The 15,279-nt window shown below is 51.6% G+C and overlaps 2 protein-coding genes across 2 annotated transcripts; both read left to right on the forward strand.

The window, feature by feature from the left end:
* The first annotated feature begins 2,981 nt into the window (after positions 1-2,981).
* Positions 2,982-3,658, forward strand: LOC125950440 (uncharacterized). Its single transcript, XM_049678436.1, has one exon. It carries the CDS (start codon positions 3,068-3,070, stop codon positions 3,239-3,241), a length of 174 nt encoding a protein of 57 aa, XP_049534393.1. The 5' UTR covers positions 2,982-3,067; the 3' UTR covers positions 3,242-3,658.
* A 6,518-nt stretch (positions 3,659-10,176) lies between these two features.
* Positions 10,177-10,853, forward strand: LOC125950431 (uncharacterized). Its single transcript, XM_049678423.1, has one exon. It carries the CDS (start codon positions 10,263-10,265, stop codon positions 10,434-10,436), a length of 174 nt encoding a protein of 57 aa, XP_049534380.1. The 5' UTR covers positions 10,177-10,262; the 3' UTR covers positions 10,437-10,853.
* Positions 10,854-15,279: the final 4,426 nt, after the last annotated feature.

Consider the following 15,279-nt stretch of genomic DNA (forward strand, 5'->3'; position numbering starts at 1 on the left):
GTTGGTCGTCCACCCGCTCGAACACGTGACCGCCGGACTGGAAGAGCAGTAAGTGGTGCCGATACGTATCGTCGCATTTGGACGGAACTCCAAAAGTAGCTCAGCATTAATTCTCTTCTATAATATGTGCGGCAACATCAACCTTGCTAGCTTAGTGTAATATAATCATTGCTAGAACACTTTTCATAGCTTTTCCCTCTCTCTCTCTCTCTCTCTCTCTCTCTCTCTCTCTCTCTCTCTCTCTCTTTCTTTCTCTCTTTCTCTCTCTCTCTCTCCTTCTCTCTCTCCTTCTTTCTCTCTTTGCACCTTACAGAGCCAAAATCTACGCATCCAACGGTCACATTATCTTTGAGCCGGCGATGGGCAAAAATATAACGTTTTCGATGCAAGGAGCTGGATACGTAAACGTTGGAAGTCACAATCTACACCAGATGCTGCAAACGATCGCGAAAATGTCACCAACCGAAAGCCCTCGATCGTCGCCTCCCGACAATGGTGAGATGGTGAAGCACCAGGAACAGCTGCAACTGCTGACCACCTACATCACTGGTCCGTTTGGGCTGCTCGCGCGATTGGCGGACCTGGAGCTGGAGTAAGTGGCTGTGGTAGAGGGCTGGAGTGCTGGTGGAGCTGGAGGCACCGGTACGACCGACCGACCGACCGACCGACCGGGTAAACAATTTGTGCATTTCATTGTTCCTTCGGCAGCTCAACGGCACACAACGCAACGCGGATGGTTCAACGCATTGGCACGCTTACACGGGACGTAATGGTAGTCGAAGTGTGGCTGGGGGCCCTGAAGGAGCGCATACGAACCGATCACTGTGCCAGCGGACCGTGCCAGAACGGTGGCACCTGTATCCGCTTGTACAACTCCTTCCAGTGCCTGTGCCGAAGCGGCTGGCAGGGCCGAACGTGTGCGAAGGACGTAAACGAGTGTGCCCAGCTCGCCGGTACCGAGCTCGGCTGCCAGAACGGTGCTACGTGCCAGAACCGACCGGGTGGATACTCCTGTCTCTGTGCCGACGGTTGGCGCGGTATCCATTGCGTAGCACGCACGCAGGACTGTGCGATGGCCGGGGCCGAACTGTGCGGTAATGGTATTTGCGTACAGTCGCGGGACGGTGGCTATCGGTGTGCGTGCGAACCGGGCTGGAAGACGAACGGGCTGACACCGGCCTGTACGGTAGATGTGGATGAGTGTGGTGACGGTCCGGGAGCCCACTGCTGGCAGGATGCCGAACCGGTACGTTGCATCAATTTGCCGGGTTCGTTAACCTGCGGTCCGTGCCCGGCCGGCTATACCGGCACTGGGTTCTACTGTACCGACATCGATGAGTGCGACACCGACAATGGCGGCTGCAGCACGGCCCCTTCGGTGGCCTGCATCAACACCAGGGTAACGTGTACTACATGAGTCCATGTCTAGGGGAATTCCGATTTCGATTGTTAATATTTGATTTGTGTTTCATTGTTGTTGTAGGGTTCTTTTCGCTGTGGTAGCTGCCCGGCGGGCTGTGCAGGTGATGGTAGAACGTGCGTAGCCCAAGCCCTACCCCACTGTATTCCCGGCCAGTGCCATCCGATGGCACGCTGCGTTGACAGTGGCACTGTGCCGGGTTGCGTCTGCTTGCCAGGCTACACCGGATCCGGTTACGGTAGCTTAGGCTGTGCCCCCGAGCCAACCGGCTGCGCTAGTGCACCCTGCCAGGTAAAAAAGAGGGATCTTGCGCCTACTAGAACTACTGATGAAGGCGCACGCTCGATCATGCACTACTCTGTTTTTTTTTTGGTTTTCCCAGAATGGCGGCACGTGCGTGGTGACGAACGAAACGAGCTACCGCTGCCTTTGTCCAGCCGGAACGGACCCACCGCACTGCGCTACCGTCTCTTCGCCCTGTGACTCGAACCCCTGCCAGAATGGTGGCACCTGTGACCGATGGGGCCACCAGCACAATCGCCACCGGCTGGTATGCCGCTGTCCGCCCGGCTACACCGGTCTCCACTGTCAGACGCCGGTGCAGGCATGCGATGGCGAACGGTATCAGCTCGCTGGCGACCTCCACTATCCGGATCTAATCGGAGAAGAAATGGCACCCGCCCGACCCATCCGGTGCGCCTGGTTGATCAGAACCAACGAAACGTTTACCTTGCATGTCACCTTCAGCGAGTTTGAGATGGTCGGTGGAGGGTGCAGGAACGAGTGGTTGCAGATCCACGATGGACACTCGGCGGCAGCACCGACGATTGGTCGGTACTGTGGTAGCGAGCTGCCGAACGGCGACGGTCACCTCACATCCACCTCCAGCACGCTGTACATCTGGTACCATTCGCAAATCGTTAGCCCATACATTGGCTTCCGGCTGCACTGGGAGAGCGTTGAACCGGTGTGTGGCGGTAGGATGACGGTTCAGGATCACGGCACACTACAGTGGCCAGACCCGGATGACCGACACCGCCAGGAGACCATCCCGGGACACTGGGCCTGCAAATGGCAGCTACAGACGGAACCGGGCCGTCGGCTACAGTTTACCTTCGTCCGGCTACTGATGCCAGATGCCGATTGCGACCGACACTTCGTGCGGCTTACCGAAGGGATCGATGAGGACAAGGGTACGGTGCTGGCGAACTACTGCGGCCAAACCGTATCACATTCCAGTGCAACGTCGCTGACAACGGCCGGTAGCGGGGCCACGCTCTACTTTCACAGCGACGCCCCCAATCACGACGTGAGCTTCAGTATACGGTATACTGTGGTCCAAGCGGACTGTGGGGGCATCCTGACGCAGCTGGTAGGTACCATCGACAGCTCACGACAGGTCACCACCGCACAAACCGACGACGACGACGACGACCAGCACCGGGTCTGTGAGTATCGGATCAGTCTACCGGTCGGGACCCGCGTCGAGATCCGCTTTCCCAGCGTGCTCCTCGAGCCGGACGGCCAATGCTCGTCGAGCCGGGGGCAGGTGGAGCCACATCGAACCAAAACAAACGTTTCACCGTGCTGCTCGTGTAGACCCGTCTGTGCGGCCACAAAGTCCCGGATGCGGCCACTTTCGGCAGGATGCGCAAAACGTGGGTTAAGCGCGACAACATATACTATAAACCGTTCTACAAGCAGAAGCTCAAGCTCACGCTGATCGGTGTGCTCGGACTGGGTATCCTGTTCTTCGTCTACCAGCTGGTCTACATCAGTCAGTTTCTGCTATCGTCGTCGTCGTTGTCGTTGTCGTCGTAGGGGTCATCGGGGTCGGCCTTGCTGGCCGCCCAGATGCGGCCCCCGCTCCACGCAAATAGTAATAATCCCGTTGCTTCGGCAGAACTGGGAGCGGACGGCGGCAGCCCACCATCAGCAACACCGTTGGCGGCGAACGGGGGGCTACACGGCAGTAGTAATTCGGACACCGGGCAGCACCAGTACGCCTACGTCGAACGGATCGGGAACCACGAGCGTATGATCCTGCGGTAAGTGACATCGCACCCCTCCCTTGCGCGCCGACCACCATACATCGAGAACACATTTCCTTCCGTTCTTACAGTGGCATCCGGCTGCGAGATCTGGATCACTACACGGAGCCTGCGTCCGTGTCCCGAGCTTCATTCCGGTGTTTGCAGACCGGCCGTGAGCTGAGCTGGGACCGAGTGAACGACGATTACTGTGACTCCCCGGAGGACGGCAGCGACGAACCGAGCACAAATGCGTGCGTCGAGGGGCGATTTTACTGTCGCTTCCAGAAGCGCCATCGGACGGGCCGGGGGAGGGACCGATCGATACCAAGCGGCTGGGTTAACGATGGTGTCTGTGATTGCTGTGATGGTTCCGACGAGTGGCTCCCGATCGGTGGTAACCTAGTGCCACCCCGCCCTTGTCCGAACACCTGTAGCACTAAATACTTTCTCTAAGCCGGGAGAAGCGCGGGAGAACCGTTTCCCTTACGCTTTTCTTTTTCTTTTCTTACGCGGCCTGAACCGCGCATCTCGCCATCACGTCTCGCATCACATTCCGCCAATGCAATCGCAATGCAAGGGATGCTGGAAACGAACAGCCGACCGAGGATCACTTTGCTAGCATGTTTCACAACCTCTAGGGTAGATTGAATAAAATAAAAATATTTTTACTGTCGATAAATACACAGTTCACCTGGTGTCCGTTGCCGTCGTCGAGCCACTAATCGCAGGATACCTCTCCGGTGGGCTGCACGGGCTCATCCTCTCTCATCCTCTTTTTCTCTCTCTGCTTCGCTTCACATAAAAGTGTACTAGAAAAAAGTGTATGCACACAGAAATAGTAGCAGCAACAGCACCCCATTGATAAGCGATAATTTTACGGTTCATCTATCGTCCAGCGGAATTATAGATGTCCGGGGTATTTTCGATAAGTAACAGAGAAAGCCAACTTGCATGAACCTTCCAAGGGCCCCGTTGAGAATGCGAACGAAGCAACTGCTAAGATACTTGGCTTGTTCTCTACCTTTACTCGCCACGCAGCAACTAAGCAAGCAACGTATTGGCTATGACTTCAACTATTGGCAACAGTAGTCAACGGGATCTAAATCAACCATTTCATTAACTATTTTGCGCGATCGTTTAGATTACTCTCAGAGTATTCGAGTGCGGCTGTGGCTGCGGTGCAGTGTCAACGTCCTTGAACGTTCCTTCAAGAACTGGCGCTCCTCCATCAATTCTTTCGTTCCTACACACGAAAACGACGAATTAAAATACATAACACGCTGTCTATAAATATATGGATAATATAGGATAAATGTTTATTCAATATCACAAAAATGTTTTACATATTTCAAATGGCACTTTCAAATGTACATTTCGAAGCAATCTCGGGCTCCCTTTTGCATTTCAAACTGAGTTAGTAGTGTAATAGAAGTAGTATTTAGTATTCATTGCCATATGGCTTCCAGAAGGATTTGGAATTCTTTTTGGTACAAAAAAAAAACATGAACAAAAATTGAAAATAGAAAAATTGAAAATGGGAAAGGCCTTCCGATGCATGTACAAGGATTTAGAATCCTTTCTTGTGCTCAACCTCTTTTAACAAAAAAAAAATAATAATAAAGAATAATAATAATAAGAAAGCGTTCAAATTTCTCACTCGAAATAAACTCGAAAAAGTTGATTACAATTTGCCTGGCATAGGGGACACTTTTGAGATATCGCAATCTCTCTCGTAATGCACTCATGACAAAATACATGGCCACATTGTGTCGTAGATAGTTCCTTTGCCGCCAGCGGGTCATAACATACTGGGCACGTCGGTACCGGTGGCGGAGCAGCAGATACACTTGCTGCCGGCGCTGCTGCTGCCTCTGCTGTAGCTGATGTTGCTACCGCTGGTGCTGCCTCTGCTGTAGCTGGTGGTACTACCGCTGGTGGTGGATAACGGCCGAACCAAACACTTTCCTCACCGTTTTCTGACCGAATCCTTTCGTCAAGATTCGGAAAGGAATTTTGGAAGAGAGCATACGAAAATGAATCGTACTCTATAGGTATCTGAAGCGGAGTGTCCTCGTCAGAGGACACCGTCATTGGCGGATCGTTGTCATCTTCCGGTTGTAGGTTTTCGTACATGGATACGTCTTCGTCGATGTCCATTTCTTGCATTAAGACATTTAGTTCATCACTCATTTTGATATGTTCGGAGCTTTTCGTGCTGCGATTGGATGACGCATGAAATAGTTAAATTAAACAATTAAACATAAATTAAAAGAAACCACATATTCTGTCCAGCGATTTCTAAATCAATTTCTTACCAGAATCTCGTACCTCTCAAAGCCTGTTGAAGTTTCCGGACTTACTATTTCCACCGAGGACTCCGGTGTTAAAACCACGTCTTCGCGTGTTTCGATCTTGCCAATCTTGCCTGGATCGAGCGCCAAAAGCCGTTGATAGTTTTCGTCCTGCGAGGGCTTTTGAGCGCACAAGACATGCATTGAGATCGGGTTGACTTTGAAGCGCGCTTGAGTTGATGATTTAAATAATTTCCGTTTCCCAGCACTCCCGACTCGTTTTATCGGTGTTTTCCGCAAAAATCAATCACCCCAGGGTGCTCCGTACGCTATGAGAATGGATTAAATTCTAAACTTAAACCATTAACATTCAACAAAAGGTGCCTTCGAATTAGCTGTACGTGGCTATTAAGTCTAGTTAAGTGATCGATTCCACTCCGATATACTGGTTGCATTTGCACTCATGATATGTGCGAAACTTTCTCTAGCGGCTTTATAAACATGTCTTTGCCTGTTACATATTATTTCAACGATGATTGATCAAACTGAGTAACGCAATATCCTAAAATATAGATAAACATTTAAAAAAACAACAGAAGTATTTTTACGCAAAAAAAAAATTACTCATTCGACTGCCCTGACGATACTTTACTGCAGGAAATACTTCTATTATTGTTGTTTTAAGTCCGTGCCGTTGCTAAAGAAGCGATGGCATAATCTCTAACAAGAAACAAATCTTGATCAACACTGTAGTCTTGCCTAATGAGGCGGCGGTGTAAATGTGCACGACCGCAGCTGCCACCTCTGTCGCAAGAGCCGCATCCTGTGTGTGGCCGGCTTAATGTTTAACCGGTGCAGCTTGGTAGCCGCAGCCGCAGAAAACATGCGGTTTTAATATTAACCAGCCATCTTGTGCGCTTTTTGTCATACGGGAGGAAACAAGCGGTTTTCTGTCGAAAGAATCTGGCGATGGGGACCGCCCGAAGATTGACTGGAAACCTATTAGGATTACTCCGAACGCAAAATGATCTTTCGCTATCGCACCACTCGTTGCACATAGTGTTTACCTTCCTCCCTCCCCCGGAAACTGCTGTAAAATGCGACGGCTCATGTGGGGCGGCCAATTTTTCTTAAAATCCTTTGGCTAGACCGGAAAGATGTGCGTCAGTTATGACGACCAGCGCGGTGACATGAAAATGATCCATTTGCCGATCCGCCTCCTCCCGTTGGGTGAGTATCGGTTTCATGCTGCTGCTGATAGGTCTACTATCAACCCATTTGCCCAGCCGATCCAGAGGGGTGCTATAAAAAGGAACCTCGGCCATATGCTTAGCTTAGTTGGTGCGCGTTGAGTGTTAAGTGTTGGGAAACGGATGAGCTGGACGTGTAGTAGCGGGAGAAGAGTAACCGGTGGCAAAAAGAATGCTAGGGAGCGCATTTTGGGTAGCTTGATGCCAAAATGTGGCTCACACTCCTGCTCCTGTTGGTCGTCCACCCGCTCGAACACGTGACCGCCGGACTGGAAGAGCAGTAAGTGGTGCCGATACGTATCGTCGCATTTGGACGGAACTCCAAAAGTAGCTCAGCATTAATTCTCTTCTATAATATGTGCGGCAACATCAACCTTGCTAGCTTAGTGTAATATAATCATTGCTAGAACACTTTTCATAGCTTTTCCCTCTCTCTCTCTCTCTCTCTCTCTCTCTCTCTCTCTCTTTCTCTCTCTCTCTCCTTCTCTCTCTCCTTCTTTCTCTCTTTGCACCTTACAGAGCCAAAATCTACGCATCCAACGGTCACATTATCTTTGAGCCGGCGATGGGCAAAAATATAACGTTTTCGATGCAAGGAGCTGGATACGTAAACGTTGGAAGTCACAATCTACACCAGATGCTGCAAACGATCGCGAAAATGTCACCAACCGAAAGCCCTCGATCGTCGCCTCCCGACAATGGTGAGATGGTGAAGCACCAGGAACAGCTGCAACTGCTGACCACCTACATCACTGGTCCGTTTGGGCTGCTCGCGCGATTGGCGGACCTGGAGCTGGAGTAAGTGGCTGTGGTAGAGGGCTGGAGGGTTGGTGGAGCTGGAGGCACCGGTACGACCGACCGACCGACCGGGTAAACAATTTGTGCATTTCATTGTTCCTTCGGCAGCTCAACGGCACACAACGCAACGCGGATGGTTCAACGCATTGGCACGCTTACACGGGACGTAATGGTAGTCGAAGTGTGGCTGGGGGCCCTGAAGGAGCGCATACGAACCGATCACTGTGCCAGCGGACCGTGCCAGAACGGTGGCACCTGTATGTATCCGCTTGTACAACTCCTTCCAGTGCCTGTGCCGAAGCGGCTGGCAGGGCCGAACGTGTGCGAAGGACGTAAACGAGTGTGCCCAGCTCGCCGGTACCGAGCTCGGCTGCCAGAACGGTGCTACGTGCCAGAACCGACCGGGTGGATACTCCTGTCTCTGTGCCGACGGTTGGCGCGGTATCCATTGCGTAGCACGCACGCAGGACTGTGCGATGGCCGGGGCCGAACTGTGCGGTAATGGTATTTGCGTACAGTCGCGGGACGGTGGCTATCGGTGTGCGTGCGAACCGGGCTGGAAGACGAACGGGCTGACACCGGCCTGTACGGTAGATGTGGATGAGTGTGGTGACGGTCCGGGAGCCCACTGCTGGCAGGATGCCGAACCGGTACGTTGCATCAATTTGCCGGGTTCGTTCACCTGCGGTCCGTGCCCGGCCGGCTATACCGGCACTGGGTTCTACTGTACCGACATCGATGAGTGCGACACCGACAATGGCGGCTGCAGCACGGCCCCTTCGGTGGCCTGCATCAACACCAGGGTAACGTGTACTACATGAGTCCATGTCCGGGGGAATTCCGATTTCGATTGTTAATATTTGATTTGTGTTTCATTGTTGTTGTAGGGTTCTTTTCGCTGTGGTAGCTGCCCGGCGGGCTATGCAGGTGATGGTAGAACGTGCGTAGCCCAAGCCCTACCCCACTGTATTCCCGGCCAGTGCCATCCGATGGCACGCTGCGTTGACAGTGGCACTGTGCCGGGTTGCGTCTGCTTGCCAGGCTACACCGGATCCGGTTACGGTAGCTTAGGCTGTGCCCCCGAGCCAACCGGCTGCGCTAGTGCACCCTGCCAGGTAAAAAAGAGGGATCTTGCGCCTACTAGAACTACTGATGAAGGCGCACGCTCGATCATGCACTACTCTGTTTTTTTTTGGTTTTCCCAGAATGGCGGCACGTGCGTGGTGACGAACGAAACGAGCTACCGCTGCCTTTGTCCAGCCGGAACGGACCCACCGCACTGCGCTACCGTCTCTTCGCCCTGTGACTCGAACCCCTGCCAGAATGGTGGCACCTGTGACCGATGGGGCCACCAGCACAATCGCCACCGGCTGGTATGCCGCTGTCCGCCCGGCTACACCGGTCTCCACTGTCAGACGCCGGTGCAGGCATGCGATGGCGAACGGTATCAGCTCGCTGGCGACCTCCACTATCCGGATCTAATCGGAGAAGAAATGGCACCCGCCCGACCCATCCGGTGCGCCTGGTTGATCAGAACCAACGAAACGTTTACCTTGCATGTCACCTTCAGCGAGTTTGAGATGGTCGGTGGAGGGTGCAGGAACGAGTGGTTGCAGATTCACGATGGACACTCGGCGGCAGCACCGACGATTGGTCGGTACTGTGGTAGCGAGCTGCCGAACGGCGACGGTCACCTCACATCCACCTCCAGCACGCTGTACATCTGGTACCATTCGCAAATCGTTAGCCCATACATTGGCTTCCGGCTGCACTGGGAGAGCGTTGAACCGGTGTGTGGCGGTAGGATGACGGTTCAGGATCACGGCACACTACAGTGGCCAGACCCGGATGACCGACACCGCCAGGAGACCATCCCGGGACACTGGGCCTGCAAATGGCAGCTACAGACGGAACCGGGCCGTCGGCTACAGTTTACCTTCGTCCGGCTACTGATGCCAGATGCCGATTGCGACCGACACTTCGTGCGGCTTACCGAAGGGATCGATGAGGACAAGGGTACGGTGCTGGCGAACTACTGCGGCCAAACCGTATCACATTCCAGTGCAACGTCGCTGACAACGGCCGGTAGCGGGGCCACGCTCTACTTTCACAGCGACGCCCCCAATCACGACGTGAGCTTCAGTATACGGTATACTGTGGTCCAAGCGGACTGTGGGGGCATCCTGACGCAGCTGGTAGGTACCATCGACAGCTCACGACAGGTCACCACCGCACAAACCGACGACGACGACGACGACCAGCACCGGGTCTGTGAGTATCGGATCAGTCTACCGGTCGGGACCCGCGTCGAGATCCGCTTTCCCAGCGTGCTCCTCGAGCCGGACGGCCAATGCTCGTCGAGCCGGGGGCAGGTGGAGCCACATCGAACCAAAACAAACGTTTCACCGTGCTGCTCGTGTAGACCCGTCTGTGCGGCCACAAAGTCCCGGATGCGGCCACTTTCGGCAGGATGCGCAAAACGTGGGTTAAGCGCGACAACATATACTATAAACCGTTCTACAAGCAGAAGCTCAAGCTCACGCTGATCGGTGTGCTCGGACTGGGTATCCTGTTCTTCGTCTACCAGCTGGTCTACATCAGTCAGTTTCTGCTATCGTCGTCGTCGTTGTCGTTGTCGTCGTAGGGGTCATCGGGGTCGGCCTTGCTGGCCGCCCAGATGCGGCCCCCGCTCCACGCAAATAGTAATAATCCCGTTGCTTCGGCAGAACTGGGAGCGGACGGCGGCAGCCCACCATCAGCAACACCGTTGGCGGCGAACGGGGGGCTACACGGCAGTAGTAATTCGGACACCGGGCAGCACCAGTACGCCTACGTCGAACGGATCGGGAACCACGAGCGTATGATCCTGCGGTAAGTGACATCGCACCCCTCCCTTGCGCGCCGACCACCATACATCGAGAACACATTTCCTTCCGTTCTTACAGTGGCATCCGGCTGCGAGATCTGGATCACTACACGGAGCCTGCGTCCGTGTCCCGAGCTTCATTCCGGTGTTTGCAGACCGGCCGTGAGCTGAGCTGGGACCGAGTGAACGACGATTACTGTGACTCCCCGGAGGACGGCAGCGACGAACCGAGCACAAATGCGTGCGTCGAGGGGCGATTTTACTGTCGCTTCCAGAAGCGCCATCGGACGGGCCGGGGGAGGGACCGATCGATACCAAGCGGCTGGGTTAACGATGGTGTCTGTGATTGCTGTGATGGTTCCGACGAGTGGCTCCCGATCGGTGGTAACCTAGTGCCACCCCGCCCTTGTCCGAACACCTGTAGCACTAAATACTTTCTCTAAGCCGGGAGAAGCGCGGGAGAACCGTTTCCCTTACGCTTTTCTTTTTCTTTTCTTACGCGGCCTGAACCGCGCATCTCGCCATCACGTCTCGCATCACATTCCGCCAATGCAATCGCAATGCAAGGGATGCTGGAAACGAACAGCCGACCGAGGATCACTTTGCTAGCATGTTTCACAACCTCTAGGGTAGATTGAATAAAATAAAAATATGTTTACTGTCGATAAATACACAGTTCACCTGGTGTCCGTTGCCGTCGTCGAGCCACTAATCGCAGGATACCTCTCCGGTGGGCTGCACGGGCTCATCCTCTCTCATCCTCTTTTTCTCTCTCTGCTTCGCTTCACATAAAAGTGTACTAGAAAAAAGTGTATGCACACAGAAATAGTAGCAGCAACAGCACCCCATTGATAAGCGATAATTTTACGGTTCATCTATCGTCCAGCGGAATTATAGATGTCCGGGGTATTTTCGATAAGTAACAGAGAAAGCCAACTTGCATGAACCTTCCAAGGGCCCCGTTGAGAATGCGAACGAAGCAACTGCTAAGATACTTGGCTTGTTCTCTACCTTTACTCGCCACGCAGCAACTAAGCAAGCAACGTATTGGCTATGACTTCAACTATTGGCAACAGTAGTCAACGGGATCTAAATCAACCATTTCATTAACTATTTTGCGCGATCGTTTAGATTACTCTCAGAGTATTCGAGTGCGGCTGTGGCTGCGGTGCAGTGTCAACGTCCTTGAACGTTCCTTCAAGAACTGGCGCTCCTCCATCAATTCTTTCGTTCCTACACACGAAAACGACGAATTAAAATACATAACACGCTGTCTATAAATATATGGATAATATAGGATAAATGTTTATTCAATATCACAAAAATGTTTTACATATTTCAAATGGCACTTTCAAATGTACATTTCGAAGCAATCTCGGGCTCCCTTTTGCATTTCAAACTGAGTTAGTAGTGTAATAGAAGTAGTATTTAGTATTCATTGCCATATGGCTTCCAGAAGGATTTGGAATTCTTTTTGGTACAAAAAAAAAACATGAACAAAAATTGAAAATAGAAAAATTGAAAATGGGAAAGGCCTTCCGATGCATGTACAAGGATTTAGAATCCTTTCTTGTGCTCAACCTCTTTTAACAAAAAAAAAATAATAATAAAGAATAATAATAATAAGAAAGCGTTCAAATTTCTCACTCGAAATAAACTCGAAAAAGTTGATTACAATTTGCCTGGCATAGGGGACACTTTTGAGATATCGCAATCTCTCTCGTAATGCACTCATGACAAAATACATGGCCACATTGTGTCGTAGATAGTTCCTTTGCCGCCAGCGGGTCATAACATACTGGGCACGTCGGTACCGGTGGCGGAGCAGCAGATACACTTGCTGCCGGCGCTGCTGCTGCCTCTGCTGTAGCTGATGTTGCTACCGCTGGTGCTGCCTCTGCTGTAGCTGGTGGTACTACCGCTGGTGGTGGATAACGGCCGAACCAAACACTTTCCTCACCGTTTTCTGACCGAATCCTTTCGTCAAGATTCGGAAAGGAATTTTGGAAGAGAGCATACGAAAATGAATCGTACTCTATAGGTATCTGAAGCGGAGTGTCCTCGTCAGAGGACACCGTCATTGGCGGATCGTTGTCATCTTCCGGTTGTAGGTTTTCGTACATGGATACGTCTTCGTCGATGTCCATTTCTTGCATTAAGACATTTAGTTCATCACTCATTTTGATATGTTCGGAGCTTTTCGTGCTGCGATTGGATGACGCATGAAATAGTTAAATTAAACAATTAAACATAAATTAAAAGAAACCACATATTCTGTCCAGCGATTTCTAAATCAATTTCTTACCAGAATCTCGTACCTCTCAAAGCCTGTTGAAGTTTCCGGACTTACTATTTCCACCGAGGACTCCGGTGTTAAAACCACGTCTTCGCGTGTTTCGATCTTGCCAATCTTGCCTGGATCGAGCGCCAAAAGCCGTTGATAGTTTTCGTCCTGCGAGGGCTTTTGAGCGCACAAGACATGCATTGAGATCGGGTTGACTTTGAAGCGCGCTTGAGTTGATGATTTAAATAATTTCCGTTTCCCAGCACTCCCGACTCGTTTTATCGGTGTTTTCCGCAAAAATCAATCACCCCAGGGTGCTCCGTACGCTATGAGAATGGATTAAATTCTAAACTTAAACCATTAACATTCAACAAAAGGTGCCTTCGAATTAGCTGTACGTGGCTATTAAGTCTAGTTAAGTGATCGATTCCACTCCGATATACTGGTTGCATTTGCACTCATGATATGTGCGAAACTTTCTCTAGCGGCTTTATAAACATGTCTTTGCCTGTTACATATTATTTCAACGATGATTGATCAAACTGAGTAACGCAATATCCTAAAATATAGATAAACATTTAAAAAAACAACAGAAGTATTTTTACGCAAAAAAAAAATTACTCATTCGACTGCCCTGACGATACTTTACTGCAGGAAATACTTCTATTATTGTTGTTTTAAGTCCGTGCCGTTGCTAAAGAAGCGATGGCATAATCTCTAACAAGAAACAAATCTTGATCAACACTGTAGTCTTGCCTAATGAGGCGGCGGTGTAAATGTGCACGACCGCAGCTGCCACCTCTGTCGCAAGAGCCGCATCCTGTGTGTGGCCGGCTTAATGTTTAACCGGTGCAGCTTGGTAGCCGCAGCCGCAGAAAACATGCGGTTTTAATATTAACCAGCCATCTTGTGCGCTTTTTGTCATACGGGAGGAAACAAGCGGTTTTCTGTCGAAAGAATCTGGCGATGGGGACCGCCCGAAGATTGACTGGAAACCTATTAGGATTACTCCGAACGCAAAATGATCTTTCGCTATCGCACCACTCGTTGCACATAGTGTTTACCTTCCTCCCTCCCCCGGAAACTGCTGTAAAATGCGACGGCTCATGTGGGGCGGCCAATTTTTCTTAAAATCCTTTGGCTAGACCGGAAAGATGTGCGTCAGTTATGACGACCAGCGCGGTGACATGAAAATGATCCATTTGCCGATCCGCCTCCTCCCGTTGGGTGAGTATCGGTTTCATGCTGCTGCTGATAGGTCTACTATCAACCCATTTGCCCAGCCGATCCAGAGGGGTGCTATAAAAAGGAACCTCGGCCATATGCTTAGCTTAGTTGGTGCGCGTTGAGTGTTAAGTGTTGGGAAACGGATGAGCTGGACGTGTAGTAGCGGGAGAAGAGTAACCGGTGGCAAAAAGAATGCTAGGGAGCGCATTTTGGGTAGCTTGATGCCAAAATGTGGCTCACACTCCTGCTCCTGTTGGTCGTCCACCCGCTCGAACACGTGACCGCCGGACTGGAAGAGCAGTAAGTGGTGCCGATACGTATCGTCGCATTTGGACGGAACTCCAAAAGTAGCTCAGCATTAATTCTCTTCTATAATATGTGCGGCAACATCAACCTTGCTAGCTTAGTGTAATATAATCATTGCTAGAACACTTTTCATAGCTTTTCCCTCTCTCTCTCTCTCTCTCTCTCTCTCTCTCTCTTTCTCTCTCTCTCTCCTTCTCTCTCTCCTTCTTTCTCTCTTTGCACCTTACAGAGCCAAAATCTACGCATCCAACGGTCACATTATCTTTGAGCCGGCGATGGGCAAAAATATAACGTTTTCGATGCAAGGAGCTGGATACGTAAACGTTGGAAGTCACAATCTACACCAGATGCTGCAAACGATCGCGAAAATGTCACCAACCGAAAGCCCTCGATCGTCGCCTCCCGACAATGGTGAGATGGTGAAGCACCAGGAACAGCTGCAACTGCTGACCACCTACATCACTGGTCCGTTTGGGCTGCTCGCGCGATTGGCGGACCTGGAGCTGGAGTAAGTGGCTGTGGTAGAGGGCTGGAGGGTTGGTGGAGCTGGAGGCACCGGTACGACCGACCGACCGACCGGGTAAACAATTTGTGCATTTCATTGTTCCTTCGGCAGCTCAACGGCACACAACGCAACGCGGATGGTTCAACGCATTGGCACGCTTACACGGGACGTAATGGTAGTCGAAGTGTGGCTGGGGGCCCTGAAGGAGCGCATACGAACCGATCACTGTGCCAGCGGACCGTGCCAGAACGGTGGCACCTGTATGTATCCGCTTGTACAACTCCTTCCAGTGCCTGTGC

Source organism: Anopheles darlingi, chromosome X (genome assembly GCF_943734745.1).
Source record: "Anopheles darlingi chromosome X, idAnoDarlMG_H_01, whole genome shotgun sequence".
NCBI lineage: Eukaryota > Metazoa > Arthropoda > Insecta > Diptera > Culicidae > Anopheles > Anopheles darlingi.

What these genes read in the sequence shown, in the direction of transcription:
- LOC125950431 (XM_049678423.1), top strand. Translation starts at nt 10,263, where the DNA reads ATGCGCAAAACGTGGGTTAAGCGCGACAACATATACTATAAACCGTTC.
- LOC125950440 (XM_049678436.1), top strand. Translation starts at nt 3,068, where the DNA reads ATGCGCAAAACGTGGGTTAAGCGCGACAACATATACTATAAACCGTTC.